The following is a 19,744-nucleotide window of genomic DNA, read 5'->3' as shown; positions in this document are numbered from 1 at the left end:
ATGTTAAATGACGAATTTCATGCAATTTTTTGTGTATTTATTGACAGAGGAGATCTGGCTTATTTTGATGGCCTCAGTGAAACTATTCTTGCAGTGGGCCTTGTGAAGCCAAAAGCAGGTAAGGAATACTATGAAGATCTTAGAATTGGACAGTAGTGAACCTTCTGTGTATTTTTTCAGTCTTTATGTATATATGCATTTGTATTTTATATAAATAATGCAGTGTACGGTAATATAAAAGCCAGAAATGGTTTTGGCTTTTATACATGAATAGATAGTAACATGCATATGCATTTAATGCATGGATGTGGCACTTGGTGCTTATGGTTTAGTTGACATGGTGGTATACAGTCTCAAGGTTGGATTCAGTGGTTCTGGAGGTCTTTCCCAGCCTTCATGATTCTATGTTATGTGTAAATTCGTGGTTTGTATGTGTATATATATATATATATGTACACACAGACTGTATGGGTTTGTTTTGATTTTAGAAACATTAAAAATTAATTATGAGCCCAAATAATGTATAGTTTAACAATTATTTTCCCTGATAAGCTCGCATTTTTTTGCCACATCATGCTTTAACATTTATTCTGTTTATAAATTTACATATTCAAATGATAATTTCCATGAGATTCTGGTTTCTAGCCTTCCCAGTTTCAGTAACTGTTGCTAAGATAACATTAAGGTCAAAGTTGAATTGGCAAATGAGTTGAGTTTAAAAGAAACATGTTGGCAAGAGAATTGTTGTAAAGGTCCTTTATTTCATGAAGTGGAAGTTGAGCTGCTGGCTGATACTCCTTTCTAATTCTAGAATTCCACAGATCATTAGGCTTAACATGTGACCGTTCAGTCTAATGAGTTGATATGGCTTTCCAATGGATTTATTTGCTTACATCATTGTGATCAGAGAAGCAGAGTGCAAACTAAAATATTCCTTTTTTATTTAGGTATCTTCCAGCCTCACGTACGACACTTACTTGTTCTGGCTACTCCTGTGGATATTGTGATTTTAGGGCTTCATTGTTCTAATATACAATCAGGTAATACTCTCTTCTCCCCTGTTCCCAGTGTGTTAATTCCCACGTATATTTACACATGGCAGTTTTATTAGTGGTCATTCAAAAACATTTAAAAACCCCATGTGCCAAGTGCCTTGCTCGTTTTTAAACCTTTAAATCATGTTACAAGCAGGGAAGATAATTTTTATGGTGTGTGCACTTGCTGGATCATGGACTCCATGAGAAGCATTGAGTTTTGTTACTCACCTATTTAATGTAATAAAAGCTTTTCAAACAGGTGCTCCTGTTAATTAAACAGCATGTTGGAGAGGGAGAGAAGATAGGCGCATGAATCTTGAAACTGTGAATAGAATTCGTTAACTTTGTTGGCATCTGTATTCCAACCACAAAAATTGAGAACCTGATGGCATGTTTTATGCTATATATACTGAGAGAAAAAATTGTTTGGCGAAAGTGAGAGAACCATACTACTTTTTTTTAAGTAATGTATCAGTGTGAGACAGAAAACAAGTAGAAACCTGTGTTTTGGACTTGGTGTGATTCAGAGGAGAGAACAGCCTATAGAAATGAGATACATTGTGTTTCCTTATGTGGAAACCTGCATGGAATGGATTTATTACTCTGCAGTTCACATTGGACAAAAGCTGTTAAAGAATGTTTTCGTAACTATGAAATTTTCTGTAATTTTTTCTGGTTTCTGAATTGTTTCTTATCACAGACCTGTATTATTTATTAGAACAGCTTAAAAACCAAAGAGGATTTATGTTCTTTTTTGTTTACTGAAGGTACTGGATCACTCAATGACAGCATGTCTGGAGGAATGCAGCTGCTACCAGATCCTCTGTATTCGCTCCCTACTGACAACACCTACATCCTGGCAATCACATCCACTGATAACGGCAGGATCTTCCTGGCAGGAAAAGATGGCTGCTTATATGAAGTAGCATACCAGGTAACTGTTTTTTTTACATACAGGCTTTTTTCATTGTTTCACTGTTGTGGGATCTCAGCAATAATAGTTCTAAAACATATCAAGTTTGCGGGCTCTTTTCTTCTGTAATTGTGTTGCTTTTCTTGGTTGCACAACAGCTTGGAGCAGATGCATTTTCTTTGAAGAAGTAGTGTTTATGAGGGGAATAGCAGTGCAGTTTTGGTCAGCTTTAAAAATTCAAATTGCATTATCTGTGCACATGTTTTATGCAAAATTTTCGTTTTAATGATCACTGTTTTCTTTCCATTAAATAACACATACTTGTTCAATTAAATAAAAGTTTGCAGTTAGATCTTTACTTGTTTTCATACTCATCCTTTGAATGATTTTTAATATTGCTCCTAATTTGGTTTTTGTTTTGCTATTCTTTCAATACTGTATTTGTTTTACATTGTAGGCTGAAGCAGGCTGGTTTAGCCAGCGCTGTAGAAAAATTAATCATTCAAAGAGTGCGCTGTCTTTTCTTATTCCTTCGTTGCTACAGTTCACGTTCTCAGAGGATGGTAAGTATTGATATTGAAGTTCTTTTTAGCCGATAATTTAATGTAACCTTTTAAATAATGCCACCAAGAAGTCAGTCTGAATATTTTGCTTACTCAGAGGACTTGGTTATTGTCAGTACTTGTAGTGGTTCATTATTATAGAAGAATTCCACAAAGGTTCTAGATGACTGGAAGCTAGCCAATGTGATGCCTGTTCACAAAAAGGGTGGGAAGGAGGATCCTGGTAATTATAGACCAATTGGCCTGACCTCAGTAGCTGGTAAGGTGATGGAGCAGTTTATATTGAGTGTGATCATGCAGCACTTACGGGATGGCCAGGGCATTGGACCAGCCAGCATGGGTTTAGGAGGGGTAGGTCATGTTTGACCAACCTGGTCTCCTTTTATGACCCATCTGGTAGATACAGGAAAGGCTGTGGATGTTGTGTACCTGGACTTCAGCAAGGCCTTTGACACTGTTTCCCACAGCATACTCCTGGAAAAGCTGGGAGACCACAGCTTGGACAGGAGCACTCTTTGCTGAGTTCAAACTGTCTGGATGGCAAGGCCAGGAGAGTGGTGGTGAATGGTGCTGCATCCAGCTGGTGACCAGCCACCAGTGGTGTCCCTCAGGGGTCTGTGCTAGGGCCAGTCCTGTTCAGTATTTTTATTGATGACATAGATGACAGTACTGAGCCTTTCATCATTAAATTTTCAGATGACTCTTAAGCTGTGAGCGTGTGTTGATCTGTTGAAAGATAGTAGGAGTCTGCAAAGATACCTGAAATGGTTGGATGGATGGGCAGAGTCCAATAGGATGAAGTTTAATAAGTCCAAGTGCTGGGTCCTGCACTGTAGCCACAATAGTTCCCTGCAGTGCTATAGGCTGGGGATGGTGTGGCTGGACAGTGCCTGGAGGAAAGGGACTGGAGGTGCTGGTTAACAGCCACCTGGACATGAGCCAGCAGTGTGTCCAGGTGGCCAGGAAGGCCAATGGCTCTTGGCCTGTGTCAGGAACAGTGTGGCCAGCAGGAGCAGGGAGGTCACTCTCCGCCTGTACTTGGCACTGGTGAGGCCACACCTTGACTTCTGTGTCCAGTTCTGGGCCCTCACTTTGGGAAGGACATTGAGACTCTTGAGTGTGTCCAGAGAAGGCAGCGAGGCTGGTGAGGGGCTGGGAACACAAACCCTGTGAGGAACGACTGAGGGAGCTGGGGGTGTTCAGCCTCGAGAACAGGAGACCATCTACAACTCCCTGAAAGGTGGCTGCAGTCAGGTGGGGGTTTGGTCTCTTTCTCCAGGCAGCACTGACAGAACCAGAGGACACAGTCTTGTGCTGCACCAAGGGAGATGTAGGTTGGATATTAGGAAAAAGTTTTTTATGGAAAGAGTGATAAAGTACTGGAATGGTCTGCCCGGGGAGATGGTGGAGTCAGCATCCCTGGATGTGTTTAAGAACAGAGTGGATGTAGCACTCAGTGCCATGGTTTAGTTGAGGTGTTAGGGCATGGGTTGGACTCCGTGATCTTGAAGGTCTCTTCCAACCTAGTGATTCTGTAAAATCAAGATAGAGTGTGTGTTTAGTTCAAGATGTACATAGCAAAGCCTGAAAAAATTGACATTTCTTTGACATTTCTATCTAAAGTGAGTGATATGTGTCACAGAATTAATAGGTGCTTAGTGGTATTACCATGAATGTGGAAAATGTGTAAGTGACTAGTCTTACCTTCTTTCACTGTTTAGTGAAAAATTATTTTCAAATTACAGGTTTTTTCTCTGGGATTTTTTTTTTGTTGTTTGTTTACTAGCAGTGGTGTTAGTTGATTGCTGTTTTGAATCACTTACAGCAGCAGTCCTGTATGAAAGTGCAGTTTTTGTGAACATACAATTCATTATTGTATAGACATTCTGTCCTAAACTTGCTTTCCCGAGTCCAATGTTGATTTGCTGGTTCTCCCTTTTTTCCCTCTTCCTCCAGATCCTGTAGTTCAAATTGCCATCGACAACTCTCGAAATATCTTGTACACCCGCTCAGAAAAAGGAGTCCTGCAAGTATGTGACTTCTTATGACTCTTTGGTCTTTTATTAATGTGTGTAATAATGTACAGGTACCTCTGTAAGTTTACCTCAATACCTGAGAATTCTCTGTAGCTATGTCAGGCCCTTACTTGTTTTTATAATTTTGTAGCAATGTGCATGCTGAAGATATGAAAAACTTTTCTGAGGAAAGAGTAGCCTCAATTATATATAAGCATAAGTACAAAATAAAAATACAGCTTGAGTTACTTCTTGTTCAGTGAGGCTGAATTTATTAATCAATTCATAAATCACTAAGCTGTGTTATTGAATTGCAGGTTTATGATTTGGGGCAAGATGGTCAAGGAATGACCAGAGTTACTTCTCTTTCACAAAATGCTATTGTTTCTGCTGCAGGGAGCATTGCCAGGTATGTTCATGACAGTTAAAATGTAAGAGGTTTCCTTTAAGACCCATAGTTTCACTATACAATTTTGAAGAATTTGCATGTTTCTTTGGATTGAAAGTGTATTGGGTTTTTTTGTTTTATTTTTCAGAACAATTGATCGTTCTGTATTTAAGCCTATTATTCAAATAGCAGTGATTGAAAATTCTGAATCCATAGACTGTCAACTACTAGCAATCACACATGCAGGTAAAAAGCAATGCTAATTCCACTCCACTCAAACTGATAAATGGTATCTGCACAGTTTGTGACCTTTCTTGTCTTTTTTTCAGGTGTCCGACTATATTTTAGTACATCACAATTTAAGCATCCAACAGCTCGTCCTTCCATGTTAACCTTGGTCCATGTCCGTTTGCCACCTGGATTTTCAGCTTCTTCAAACGTAGAGAAGCCTGCAAAGGTTCACAGAGCTCTTTATAGCAAAGGTAGGCAGTGGAACATGGCTCAAATAAGATTATTTTTTGTGTGTGACAGTTACTATTACTTTGATCCCTATAAACATCTATTTTACCCTTTAGATGGCAAATGGTGTTAAAAGTGACCTTTTGAAGTACCATATGACATACCAATCCAGGAGATATTAGTTGTTGTTCAGATTGTATGATAATGACTTAAAGATTGAGTTTTGCTAACTTAGGAAAGACTTAACGAGCTTGCATTTAATGCATGATGACTGCTTTGACATGGACTTACTATTGCTGTTCTTGATAGGGGTCCTGCTGATGGCAGCTTCAGAAAATGAAGATAATGACATCCTGTGGTGTGTCAATCATGATTCTTTCCCTTTTCAAAAGCCAATGATGGAAACCCAGGTATAAAGCAGACTTCTTTATGATTTTGATGAGATCTAGGTATTATGTTTTCTTTCCTAATAACAGATGCCTGAATCATACTGTCTGCAAGAAATAAGTAGGTGACAGAAAATTTCATGAGAAATTTGGAAACTCTACAAAGCTGAATGAGCCTCTTTTAGTAGGGATTCATAGTTCAAGCATACTTTTCTAGCTTGATGCAAACTTATGTCAAAAGCAATTGCCTTAACTTCTAAGACTTGATTCTAATTAATGTATTTGAGAATACTTTCAGCAATGCTGCATACTGTGCACAAGCACAGAAAAACGTGGCCCTCAGTCCATAATGGTGTTGATCAAAATTTGATAAAGATTTAAAATGTAGATGCTAGAAACTTTGTGATTCCTTATTTAAACGTACATGCCATATCTTCTATAAAATCCACACATGATTAATGTCTTCATTATTTCATGGTGGGATGGTTTCTGACTCTCATTTTCCTGATTGTTATGTAAGTGTGTTTGTATGACAAGTTTGGAGGGGGTTAGTTACCTTATGTGTTGGTTTAGGGAAACATATATTTCATCTCTGAAAGACATTTAAAGTCTTCTGCTGAGGTGGAGGAGTGACATTTCAAAAATAGTGTTACTGAAGAAATAGCAGAGTTGGAGTGAATGAAGGGACTATGTAAGTTAAAAGCTTCAAAGTCAGGTTTTGATTAATCTGCTGTTTAATAACTTACAAAGGAACTTTATAGTTGTTTTAGATCCCTTCCCGCAAAAACTTAGACATGAATATCCCAAGAGCCAACCTCTTTTTCCTCAAGGCATCTGACAGCAACAGCTAGGTTTCCCAAACAAAACTGCAGCCTGTTCTTGAGCAGCAATTCTTTCTGGTTATTTTGAATGGTAAATAGTAAAATATTACCATGGATGTGCAAAACCCGTTTCTGCTCCCAGACTGTGGATAATATCTATCTGTTTTTCAGATGACGACCCGTGTTGATGGACATTCCTGGGCTCTTTCTGCTATTGATGAATTTAAAGTTCAGAAGATTGTAACACCACTAAATAAAGACATTATTCCCATAACTGATTCACCTGTTGTTGTTCAGCAACACATGCTGCCACCTAAGAAGTTTGTTCTGCTTTCAGCCCAAGTGAGTATTACTTTTCTTGACATAGGTTACTAGAAGAATTAAGTATGAAATTGGACATTTCATCTAAACCTGTACATGATTCATTTTAGACTAGTTTTCAGGATTATGTTTTGAACATGAAAAGGAATCAGGAAGAAGATTGCTGGGATTATCTGTACCTATTTTAAATTTACTCAAAGGTTTTAGATCAACTTCTTTTACACAGTGTGTTAATAATTTTTGTTGCTCTCCAGAAATCCTTGCAGATACAAATCTGGGAAGTTCCTTTAGCCTTGGTTATGCTCTTGGTTATGTGAAATTGAAACAGTCACTGTCTGCCCAGAAAAATAGTTTAAGTAAATATTGTTGGCAATTGACATTTGAATTAGTAATTTCCTATTTGTCATAGAAAAAGTCCCAGAAAAGGTTTTTTTGAGAGGGTTTTAGGAAACAATAAGAAAGAAAAAAAAAGAAGAGAAAAAAAAGGAAAGAAAGTGAACTTGCCTATTTTTCTGATTATATTTAGCAATATTTTTGGCACTCAATGTCTTGACCAATAGGCTATTTAAAATAGTGTTAAAATATTAATGTCTTGCAAACTCTAGACCTGCAAGCTGCATTTGTTTAATAGCAACTGTTTTGTTAGTGGCATTAATTTGGCCATTTCCAGTAGTTAGTTTAAATGCAGGGAAGGTGATTAATGTGAAGTCTGAATTCGTGCCTTGAATTCTTCAAGCATTTTTTCTTTGGAGCAGTTTTCAGGATTTGCAAGATTCACAAAGCCTTTCTTTTCTGCATATACTTGCATATGCAGAATGTAATTCTGTACTTTGTGTTAGGCTAAGAATAGCAAAATTAACTCAGTTTATGGAGAGTTTGTAACCATTGCAGTACTTGCCTGCCTTTCCTTGATTCACTAGTGCTTGGGAACTGGGCTTTGGACACCAGGTACATTTTTATCCCGTGGAGGAAGACTCAGAATGCCAAAGATAAATGTCATCGAGATGGCTGTGTTGTGATGAAACAGAGTAAAGACAACTTTAGCCTGACTTGCTTTGCCTTACTTTTAGGGAAGTGTTATGTTTCATAAACTCAGACCTGTTGATCAGCTGCGGCATCTGCTTGTCAGCAATACAGGTGGAGATGGAGAGGAGATTGAGAGATTTTTCAAGTTGCATCAGGTAAGAGCTTTTCATGTGTTATGAAAAATGAAAGACTTGTCGCCTTTTCGTTGTTGCTGCAGCCTTCTGGTCAATGTTTAATTAAAGTGATTGGTAAATTTTTCTTTTGTCTACATAAAGCTATATCATATAGAGAAATAAGTTCTCATTTTATGATATCTAAAAGCAAATGTGTAATTCACTTTCCCTGAAATTCGTATATCTTTTATGTAGAAGTGTAGTGCACTTCTTAGTTTCGAAAGAAGTTCATCTGAGAGCAGGAGAGGAAGTGTTTCTAAAAGAGTTGAACTCCTACCACTTCAAGGAATTTTTAGGTTCTGAAGGCCAGTAGAAATGTGTGTACTTGATCTGGGTATTCTTTTTTATTAGCAGCTTAAGATAAACGAGAAACAAGCAGAAGCATGGTTATTGTGGATTACAATTTTAATATGGCAAGCATTGTGTAGTATCTGCAGTGAGTGTTCATTGTAATCTATTCTCTTGTGCTTGTAAAGGAGATAATTGCTATTGTAACAGCTTATTAGAATATGCAAACACTGATTTTTACAAATGTTTTTTCTTCAAACACAATTATAATTTATGTTTTTGTGTTTGTAGAAATTGCATGAATCTTAGTCATATTTAAATGTCAGGCATTATTCCCTACCAGTAGTAGCACTGAGTTTGCAAAAACTGTATAGCAAAATCTTACCTAATACAGTGGAATAATTGCTAGGGTTCACTTCTTGTCTGTAATTCAGGAGAGCTGATTTCCCTGGCTTCTAAATAATATAATGCAGTAAGTATTTACCATTTTAGTTTTTGAGGAATATAACTTCTATGCATTTCTTACCAACTTGATATAAGACACCATACTAACCTTGTATATGCTCTAGGAGGATCAGGCCTGTGCCACTTGCCTTATTTTGGCCTGTTCTAATGCTGCATGTGATAGAGAAGTATCTGCCTGGGCTACTCGAGCATTCTTCAGGTGAGTTTTAATTCTGTCTGTCATTCTGAATGTTATGCTCAGGATCACTATGATCACTAAGTGTACAGGCTTTTTAACCTGCTGCCAGTTCTTGTGCAGGTGTTAAAGTCAGTGAGCAGTTTTCAGTAGGTTGTGAATAGTTGTTATTCATTAAATTCAATCACAAAATCTGAGACAAAATGTGGATTGTGACTCTGGAGTTAGCAAGGAAAGACATAGCAAACTGTTCGTGTAACACTATAGGATAGAGATTAATAGAAATTACTTGTGGATGATAAAAAGACAATCATGGGTCATCTCAACTGTGCCCTTCTTTCCACTTCCCTGTAGAAACAAACTTTGAATGATGCTAAAGTATAAGTCTAACTTAGGAATTGGTAAATTTCTCTTAAAAACTGTTCCGGGATTTTTATTTCCCATTTTAAAAGAACCCCAGAATTGCTGTTATTTCTCAAAGGTATGAAAATTGAATGAGCTGTGTATGACATTCACGTTGAGAATTTTTGGTTTTGCAAACTTTAGGTATGGTGGAGAAGCACAAATGAGATTTCCATCAGCTCTACCTCCTCCCAGCAACGTTGGACCTATTTTGGGTTCTCCTGTTTCTGCAGGTATGTAGCAAGCATTTCATAATTTTGGACAGGTTTTTTTTCCTCGATCATGTTGTTTTGTCTTCTCACAAGTACTTGTGTTCTTTTTGTCTGAAATAGACTGTGTTTTTCACTTACTAGCTAGTTAATGACAAGAGCTTTTTCCATTTCTCTTTAGTGATTTTTGGATTTAGTGAGGGGTTCGTTTTCTCAAAGGATGTGTCCATATTGCATATACTCTGTTAAAAAACACGTGAAGAGGGTATACATTTGTTACTTCCAGAGTCATTTCACCAGCGCAAGAACAACTTATCAATAACGTATTTCAGACTTCATGAAGCTTAGCTGGTTGCTCTATAGATATAACAGTATCTTCCTACATTATCATTGCCATGCCTCTACAGATACTGCTTGTGAGAAGGAAGAAGAAATTTGATCAAGAAATGAGCTAGTCATTTGGAGTGATTTCTCTCTTTAAAAGCTCTGTCTTCAGCATTTGGTTTCTGCTTCAGTCTACAGTGCCACCTAAAGAGGAGAAAAGTGCTTATTTTTTCTCCTCAAAACTTGGTGCTTCTTGGAGTGAAGGTCTTTTTGTACTTTCAGATTCACTTAAATTTCTACAATTGCTGTCCCTTAATATGCGTTACTCAATTTCAGATTGGAAAGGTTTTTAAAGAAGAAATTGATGATGACGATTTGAAATTGTGATTGAAATACTGAATTAAATTAGTTACTGTTTTTATCTAGAACTCATTAATGTATAAAATCCTCTTCCTTCATCTGACATATGTCATTCAGTTTTACACAACAGACTTGGGAAATAAACTTGTTTGCCTGGAATTCAAGGAAATTCCATTTCATTACCATATTTTGACAAGTATCCAAATTCCTAAGTGTTGGAGAAAAGTGTTGTGAACTAGGATGAAATTTAGGAAAAACAGCTGACCCTGTTTTTCAGAATTCTTAACTACTGTTAAAACTCTAAAGAGGAATGACTACTTTAATGAATTAGTGGCATCACTTTCCAGCCCTTTTGGTGTGGAACAGTAACAGTGTTGGCAAGAGCTGAGGCGAGGCATAAGAATGTAAAATTAAATCTGAGTCGGAGGGAACAGTAGCTATGGGAAGAACAGGTGCTAGGAGCAGACTAAGAGTGAAATTAGGTTGTGGGGGAAATAGCAGTAAGTTCTCTAGTCAACAAGGAGACTAATTTTATGACTAAATATGTTTTCCCAATTCTAAATATTTGCTTATTTTTGTCGGTCTGTCATAAATGCCTCTTTCAAACCTAGTATCAAAGCAGATGTTTCCATTTTGCTTCAGTAACAGGTCCAGGTGGAAGATGGCACCATTCTTCTACTACTTTCTCGGTTTGCTCAAAGGGTAGAGAACTGTCATGTGAAATTAAGATTCTGATGTTGTGGATGTCCCATGTGGTGGGTCAGACACTGCTGACAGAAATTCATTCAACCACCTCATAATTTTGCATGTGAAACTAACATAACAATAATGTTAGCATTAAAAGGCCAGGTGCCATTTCCATCTTTTTCCCACTGTTGCAAGTCTAGCCATGCATTTGCATGCTGCTTTTCTGCAATGCTGTGCTTAGCTTTAGCACACATGACAAGGTGCTCTGAGAACGTATTGGCACTGTGTTGTCCTTTGTGCTGTTGTGTGTTGCCAAGTTGAGAGAACTGTAGCAAATTAGGCAAAATTGTATCCTTTGATAAAAGCCAAATTTTGAGAGTGCCAGTTTTTTTTACCTTTTCTGTGATACATCACCTTGTTTGCTAATGGTATGTGGACATTTTTGTAGATGACCACACATGCTCCTGATATTTTGAGGTCTTAAGTTAGCTGTCCAGACTTAATTTACAGGAAGAGATGAAGTATTCATGGCTGAACCTGAGGCTGTGGACAGTCTTAGACTTAGTATTTTGAGTTAGCAGTGTTGCTGTAGTGTTTGTACATCTGTCCCACATAAAAATGAAAAGTAGTACTACAAGTGTTTGGCATTCAGAAGGTGAGGAACAGCAAAAAAATATGTGGGCAATATTGTATCAGTGCAGACAACAGATAGTGTGCAATAAATAACAACATGAATGCTGGGAAGAACATGTTGCTTCAACGGCTCTTGAAGGAATTGTATCCATTTATTTGACTTGTGGAGTGCTGGTTGATAAGAAGTGAGTGCAATTTGATACTTTACTATAAACAAAACATTGAAAGTATTTTATTTAACAACTTTGCTGCTTTTGCATAGATACTTTACGGCATATATTTAGGAGGGGGCAGTTTTGGATTGTGTTCCACAACCTTACCTTTATTTTTTTTCCCTTCTTAGGTGCCCCTTTGACTGTTGATAGTCCATATTCTAATCCTAGCATTTTGACACCTGGGCAAGGTAACACCTTCTTCTCTATTTTTATTTAATAATTTTTAAGTTTTTAAGGCTTTTTCATTGGCATTGAAATGAGTAATATTTACCTATTTTTACCCTAGGTATACCACCTCCTGCTATGTCAACTCCCATTTTTCCTGCTGGAAATTCCATGTCTCACCCTGGTACATCCATTAGTGGAATGATGGGTCCCGAGATAGTATTTTCTGGAAGACACAATGGCATCTGCATATACTTTGCCCGGATTATAGGGTGAGGTCTTTGTAAAAAGAGATTCTGTCACTCAATTGGTTTCATAGTTTTTCGCCAATATGTGCGTATAGGTGGTGCATTCGATATTAATAGCCTTTAGATTGGAAAGTCGTAAATTTTAGTGTTGTATTTATGAAATACCTGTCTATATAAAATGTTGGTTTTGCATCTCTTTTAATATTAGTACATTCAGTGAATGCCTAGGGCAGGAAAGTTGCTTAGATACTGAGCCTGCAGTCAAGTGCATTAACAGAACTCTGAAATCTCCAGGTTTATTTTTCAAACCTATGAGTTGTGTGTTTTAAACTCCTACTGAAGGACGAAACAGAAATGCAGAAGGACTTAAAAGATCAAAGTCCTATCTTTAAATAATTTCTGTGAAGAATGTTTAGTCAGAATCAGAAGTCAGAGCAATGAAGCATGACTAAAGATTCTCTTACCTTGGAAGTTGAGCCCTAAACAACTCAAGCAAGAACAGAGTTCTGCATATGTTGGTGATCTGTCTCCATGCTGACTGGGAAAGAAATTTTTGTTATGAGACTTGTTTGTCCAGGGAATTATATTCATTATAGTATTTGAAAGCATCAAATTTAATTTAATTAAAGTTTTTAGATCTGGAATTTTGCTAATTATTTATATCTGCACTATTCATTATTATATAATGCCTAGTTTTTAGAATATTTAGTTTTCATCCAAAATTATTCCTTTTACACTTTTAGCTTCAAAGTTTTACCATTTCTTTTTCAATAAATTATACATAGAAGACTTACAAAAATACTTGGTTAAATGACTTGGCTGTTTTTTGTTTTGCAGAAATATTTGGGATGGCAGTATAGTCGTGGAGAGAGTTTTCAAAAGTGGCAATCGAGAAATTGTTGCAGTATGTTAAAGATTATTCTGTGTTCTTAAAAGTTTCTTTTAGTATTTAAGTCCTTTTAAGCTTCCATTCCTAGTTATAAACTGTTCGGTACAAAACCTATTGTTTGCCATGTCATTGTTTTCTTAAGTACTGAGCCCTTAACTGATAATTAGTTGTCTTTTAAAGCTCTTCTTTTAAATAGTACTTTCTAAGAAACCAAGCTAATTTAATCTCTGCTCTTAATTGTGATTGGCCAGTTTTCTCCATGTTTATTGATGTCACTTTGTTGATACCCACTTAAGGTTTCTGCATGCTCCCTCCAGACAAACCCTAAAAATAAAATGCTTTAGTGGTTTGGGATAGTCACTGCAGTTGTGGAAGGACATGAAAAATTTTCATCATTTGCCTAACTAATATATTGCTGTTTCATTTTTTGTGCATGATGAAAATAAAATCTTTTCTGGCTGTGGTTGTTAATAGAATCCAGTGCTCAATCCTTGTTCTAGCTTAGAGCCGGAAGTAGTAAAGCATAGCTGATTTAGTTATCGGGGGCAAAGAAAATAGCATCTTGAATTCTGTGTATCTGCAGAGGACTCCTGCCTCTTCACATGTATGCTGCCTCAATGAATGTGATATAATTATGTTGTGTTCCTGTGATTTGTTACTAGCACACAATTTATTTGTTGTACCCTCTTATTTGTATTTTCAGTGATGTTAGCTTAAAACTGAGTTTTTTTTGAAAAATAAATGTGAAAGCCCAACTTTCTGTAATGAAGTTTGCTTTCTTTTGCAGATAGAAAGCAGTGTTCCATCGCGTATGCTGGAATGTGTACTACAAGAACTAAAAGGTTTACAAGAATTTTTGGATAGAAATTCACAATTTGCTACAGTAGGAGCACTTGGAAACCCAAGGTATTATTAATTTTTAATGTATTAATTTTGGTAAATTTACATGTGGTATTTAATGTCCAGCTTTTGAAAAACTACCGTAGGTGTTTTGCTGAGTTGAAGTGTTTGTATAATCTCGTGCTGCAACATTTAGATGCTAAGAATTAGTTTGTTACACTAATCTTTAAGGAATTCAGTATTTCTAATCATGTTAGTGTTTTGGGGTTTTTTTGTTTTTTTTAAATTGCAGTTTCAGCACACCAGCCAATCTACAGCAGAGACTCCTGGGTTTTATGCGGCCTGATGGTGGAAGTTCTCAGCAAGTCCAGCAAGAACTCCAAAGAAAATATCATGGTATGTAATTGTGTTTGAGCAGGAAGTATCAAGGAATGGTGCCTTTGGATGTTGCCTTTCTCACTTTTCTTGTTAAATCATATGAATAAAAAGACCTTTTTTACACACAAATTTTATGTTAAATATCATGCCATTGTTTTGCACACTTACCTGTTTTTTTTTCCTTCCTAATGCTCTCCATTATAGATAAGTTTTTTTAATCTCCTCACTACAGTACTTAGTAGCTGCAAAACCATTTATATTTACAAGATAGGATTTACTAAGCAGTTATTTTATGAGACGAGTGAGCATGATGTCTTTTTAAAAAATTACTGTAGTGCAGATTTCCAAAGATACAGTCATTGAAATGTCTACAAAACTTTGTTTAGAAATATGAGGTCTGTTACACAGCCCATTTGAATTCTTGTCTTCTTATAGTGCAGCTTTTGTCCAGCACTTGCAGGCAAGTTGGGAAATGTTGTTACTGCATATATGGAATTGAGAATGATTGTGGTCCACATGTGTGTAATCCTGGGCTTTTAATAGTGTAAATATAAACATTTTCTGTAAGTCACTATGTAGGATTTGGTAGATGTTTAATAATTTTATTTTTTTTATTTTTATTCTTTACTGAGTTCATCAGTCCTTTGGGATTGCTGAATGACACAATGTAATTATTTTTAACCTCATTTGTGAACTGTAGACACCCAGACACATAAATTGTTACAATTATGTTCTGCCTATGTTATAAGTATGAAAACATTATCTCTTCAGTTTATATAATACATTTTGCCAAATTTAAATTTTGTAGTTTTTGGAGTAGTTGTTGCTTTAATGATAGTGTAGATAGTATTGACCACAGCTGTAATTGTAACTGTTTTCTCTACAAGTAAATACAGATAATCAAACAAAAAGGGAATATGTATGAGTTTAATTTGATTTCTTTTATGTTCAGCAGAAATACATTTATACCTATTGAAACAAAAGTAAAATTTAAGACTGATGTGTAAATCTAGTGTACAGGAAACCATATTTGTTTTTCAGAGAGTACAATTCCTTTGTTGCCTAGTTTGAAATAAATGTTAACAGAGGGTTATTTGTTTTGGGGCAGTGTTAACATGGCATTTATCTCCCAAGAGAGCTAGGCAGCATTAATCAACAGTGGAAGAGAAAAAAAGATAGAAAGTTAAGGATATGGTTACTGAAAATCTTCAGAAACTTACATGCTTATTTGAAACATGTGGAACAGTTCTTGCTGACAGTCCCTTGTTTTCCAGCTGAGGCACAGCTAACTGAGAAGACCTCACTTCAAGGCATCCAGCAGCTTGTTCGCAAAACCTGCCAGGCACTGGCTTTATGGAAGTTGCTATGTGAGCACCAATTCAGTGTTGCTGTAGGTGAGCTTCAGAAGGTAAGATCTGGATAATGCAATTTTTATTTCTTTGTACTAATTGGCTGAATTTCTTTTGCTACATAAGTATTCCCAAGGGATTGTTACTTAAATTAATTGAGAAACATATGAATTTTAAACTACACGCAATTTTTTTTATACGTGGTCACAAATGTTTAAGAGACTGACATGTACTGACACAATCAGTCAATTTTATGCAATTGGAAGAGTCACTAACAATGAATTGTTCTACTTTAATTTATAACTAATACTGAGTCTCATTTATAAATTACTGTTTTTTTACCTTAAGCACATTCTGCAGAATGTTCTGACAAGAATAGACCAGCATATTCCAGCCAAGTAGAATTCACTCTTTGCCTTAGTCTTGGTGAAAGAAGAGAGCAGTGGGGTAATAGAGTCCTTGCTTTTCTGTGTAAGTAGGGTACCAGAATGTACCACAGAACAGCTGAGGTTGGAATGAACCACTGGAGATCACCTGTCCCCTTTGCAATGGGGGTAATAATCTAATTGACTCTCAAAGCAGGGGCAGCTAGAACAGTTTGTCCAGGACTGTGTCCAGTAAGGATTTTAATATCTGTAAAGGTGAAAACTCCGCAGTGTCTCTGAGCAACCTGTTCCAGTGTTAAACCACTCCTAGAGCAAGAAAGATTTCTCTTCTATTCAGGTGTAATTTCCTTAGCTTCAATTTTTTACCATTGTGCAGTGTTATTGGTTATCACTGAGAAAAACCTGACTCTTCATTCCTTATACTTTCTCAAAAATATTATTAAGTTCCCACATATTGCCCTCTAAGCCTCCAGGCTTAATGATCCCAGTTCTTTCAGACTCCTGGTTTGTAAAGAAGGAAAATTGTAGAACAAAGGGTGCTACTGCTGTGCACCCTTTGCTGATGTCAAATTTGCTGCCAATCATTGAAAAAAGCTATTCATTTGAATAGTGGGCATTTTGTCCTAAAATGTGATAGGATTGTTTGAGAAGTTGTATTTTTTGTTCACAAAAAGAATAATTTTAAAGCCTTATAGAGGCACAGAAGTTGTTGCTCTTCACAGTGTTGCATTGGGGAGCTTTGTCCAACTTACATTTGTGTTGGACAAGGAGCTAACTAACTGTTTAACAAATAAAATGTTCTCCTTTGTCTTCAGTATATTTAGAGTTTTTGTAGCTGTATTATCATGTTGTTAGTATCATCTATAGACACTATATAGACCCTACGTAGACCCTACTGGCAACTATGTGCACAAATATTCTAATTTTAAAAAATTAGAAACCTTCAGTGTAATTTAATCTTAAAAAGCATGATGAGTTCAGACCTCGAACTTTCCATACTCCTGCTTTTATTGAATCTGTTGTTTTTATTGTTCTGAATATTAAAAACTTTGTCAGTGTCATAGGATATGCATTCTGACAGTGCCCTGTGAGGTAAAAGGAACTGTTAATTCCATTCTTACTGTCAGAGATGTGAAACAGAGAGACACATAGTAAAGATGGCAGAAGAAGTCTGTTAAGAGGAGTTTTTACTGCCCTTAGGCATCCAGCAAGGCCTTTAGTAGTAGCCTTTGCTTTATTTTTTTTATTCTGCTATAAAATTTATATTTTAAATAATGTATTTCTCTGCTGTACATTGCAGTCATTGGAATTTTGTATCTTTAATTCTTAGAAATAGTTAATTTTGCTGCTGGAACTTTCAGAGGTTTCTAAACAGGATCAAGTAAAAGATTTGGTAAACCAATAAAATTCTGTCTCATCTTCAGGAGCTTCAAGAACAGCTGAAGGTTACTGCTTTTAAAGACTTGGTGATTAGAGATAGAGAGTTGACTGGAGCGCTCATTGCCTCTCTTATAAACTGTTACATCAGAGATAATGCAGCTGTTGATGGAATCATTGCCCATTTGCAAGATATCTGCCCTCTTCTTTATAGCACTGATGATGCTGTGTGTTCAAAGGTAAGTGCACTTTCAGATTTTTACAGCACCCAAACACAACTTGAGAACATACACAAATGAGATACATTGGGCAGCTTGTAAGGTGAGAACAGGAAACCAGTTGGTTGTCTTCAGCTTTTCTAATGCTATTGTAGCCTTTCTGCTGGAAACTTACTGACCAGAGAGTGCTTTTGAGAGGATGATCTTTTATTTTGTTTCAGCTTTGAAATTTAGAATAATAGTTCATTGACAGTATCCATGATCTGTTTGTGATTTGCTCATGTTAATAATTTCCATTTTTTATTTGTTTTTAGGCAAATGAACTTCTTCAACGATCCCGTCAAGCTCAAAGCAAAATGGAAAAAGAGAAGATGCTGAGGGAGTCACTAAAAGAGTATCAGAAGATCAGCAATCAAGTAGACCTTGCTAATGTTTGTGCACAGTACAGGCAGGGTAAGATCCAATCACTGATCATGCTGAATAATTTCATGGTATGCTTTCATGCCATCTTTTCTGTTTGGTTGGTTTTTTTTGGTTTTTTTTTTTTTTTTTGGCTGAGTTTCAACTCAGTTTTGTAGTTTTTTACCATAAACAATTGCTTAATAAATCTTAAAATGTGCCAGCCTTTTCTTTTTTAAAACCTTGCTAGATTTAACAAGCCAACCAAGAAATCCTTTTCTATATTGAAATAGTCCCATGTATTTACCTCATATTGCAGTTCTCATTTGTTTCATGTATGTGATTGAAATATTTCACTAGATTCTGTGTAAGCAGAGGGTTACAGGTACCTTTTATACAAAATACGCTGTTTGAAAGATGGTTCCAAATCCTAATTAATGTAGTATATCAGTTATATATACATTTAAATTATGTAACAGCTAAGAAATGGGCCTCTGTACAGTATTATATATTGTGCGGGACATTCCCTGTAACTTCTATGTAACTCAACTTCAAATTTGCATATAAATGCCACAGGGTGGGAACAGGTGTAGATTTTAAATTATATGGACCAGAATGAGTAGTGTAGCATTTGCTTGAGAAATGTTTGATGTCACTTACCATTTTGTTGTGAGTTCAATACAATAATGAACAGTGATATTTGTTTTGGTTTTCCTAGTGCGTTTCTATGAGGGAGTGGTAGAGCTCTCTCTTACAGCAGCTGAAAAGAAAGATCCCCAAGGTCTTGGCCTTCATTTCTATAAAAATGGAGAACCAGAAGAAGATGTTGTTGGACTCCAAGCTTTTCAAGAAAGGCAAGTTTCCAGGATAATTTATGATTATATGGAGTGCTTTTTTTCACATGTCTGGGAAAGTAGCTCTTTTAGGCAAGGAGTGCAGGGTAATAATAAACAAGCATTTTATGATAAGGGACAAAATATAAATATTTTTGCCCATCATGCTCCCCTTGATTATGATTAATATGGCAGGAGCTTAATCTGAAATGGGGGGTAATATATGCAGAATAGATTGTGATCAGAAGACTACAGAAATACTTCTTAGAAAGATGAACAAGAACAAACCAGATTGTGACATCCAGCTGACAATAAGCCGACAATATTCTTTAAATCTTAGTAACTGTCTACAAAGGCATACAGTAACACACTTATAAAAATCATTTTATAGACAGTTGCAATGAAAATTATGAGGTTTTTTTTTTCTTTTGCTCTGTTTACAGATTGAACAGCTACAAGTGTATCACTGACACCCTTCAAGAGTTAGTGAATCAAAGTAAAGCTGCTCCTCAGTCTCCCAGTGTACCCAAAAAGCCAGGTCCTCCAATGCTGTCATCTGACCCCAACATGTTAAGCAATGAAGAAGCTGGACATCATGTAAGAAACTTGCAAAAAAAATCATGACTGCACTCCAGAGAACAGTGTGATTTGAAGGGGTCTAGAATTTATTATTTTAATAAAATTGTGGAGTAGTTTAATGAAGTGAAGGTTTGTCATGAATTGGCCTCAATATCTAGAGCACCCATAGAAATTATGACATGCAAATAATGTTAACCTAAGTATTGTCTCATGGTTATTCAGG

At 36.3% G+C, this 19,744-nt stretch overlaps 1 protein-coding gene across 2 annotated transcripts in view; it reads left to right on the top strand.

Annotated features, from left to right (window-relative positions):
- NUP155 (nucleoporin 155) overlaps positions 1-19,744 on the top strand; it is a 28,499-nt gene that overhangs the window by 2,864 nt on the left and 5,891 nt on the right. The window contains exons 4-27 of one of the 2 annotated variants that reach the window (XM_074532693.1): positions 48-118; positions 948-1,040; positions 1,805-1,971; positions 2,408-2,513; positions 4,470-4,543; positions 4,846-4,937; positions 5,065-5,162; positions 5,246-5,398; positions 5,685-5,785; positions 6,754-6,924; positions 7,974-8,084; positions 8,960-9,054; positions 9,577-9,665; positions 10,968-11,027; positions 11,989-12,048; positions 12,147-12,297; positions 13,111-13,177; positions 13,950-14,068; positions 14,295-14,398; positions 15,655-15,788; positions 17,540-17,731; positions 18,025-18,163; positions 18,828-18,963; positions 19,386-19,539. In XM_074532693.1, coding sequence (XP_074388794.1) covers positions 48-118; positions 948-1,040; positions 1,805-1,971; positions 2,408-2,513; positions 4,470-4,543; positions 4,846-4,937; positions 5,065-5,162; positions 5,246-5,398; positions 5,685-5,785; positions 6,754-6,924; positions 7,974-8,084; positions 8,960-9,054; positions 9,577-9,665; positions 10,968-11,027; positions 11,989-12,048; positions 12,147-12,297; positions 13,111-13,177; positions 13,950-14,068; positions 14,295-14,398; positions 15,655-15,788; positions 17,540-17,731; positions 18,025-18,163; positions 18,828-18,963; positions 19,386-19,539 — 2,737 coding nt within the window. The remainder of the gene's footprint in view (positions 1-47; positions 119-947; positions 1,041-1,804; positions 1,972-2,407; positions 2,514-4,469; positions 4,544-4,845; positions 4,938-5,064; positions 5,163-5,245; positions 5,399-5,684; positions 5,786-6,753; positions 6,925-7,973; positions 8,085-8,959; positions 9,055-9,576; positions 9,666-10,967; positions 11,028-11,988; positions 12,049-12,146; positions 12,298-13,110; positions 13,178-13,949; positions 14,069-14,294; positions 14,399-15,654; positions 15,789-17,539; positions 17,732-18,024; positions 18,164-18,827; positions 18,964-19,385; positions 19,540-19,744) is intronic. The other variant, XM_074532694.1, reaches the window with a different exon arrangement.

Source organism: Zonotrichia albicollis, chromosome Z (genome assembly GCF_047830755.1).
Source record: "Zonotrichia albicollis isolate bZonAlb1 chromosome Z, bZonAlb1.hap1, whole genome shotgun sequence".
NCBI classification, from domain to species: domain Eukaryota; kingdom Metazoa; phylum Chordata; class Aves; order Passeriformes; family Passerellidae; genus Zonotrichia; species Zonotrichia albicollis.
The sequence above is the reverse complement of the archived record's forward strand: the minus strand, read 5'-3'. Positions and strand labels throughout refer to the sequence as shown.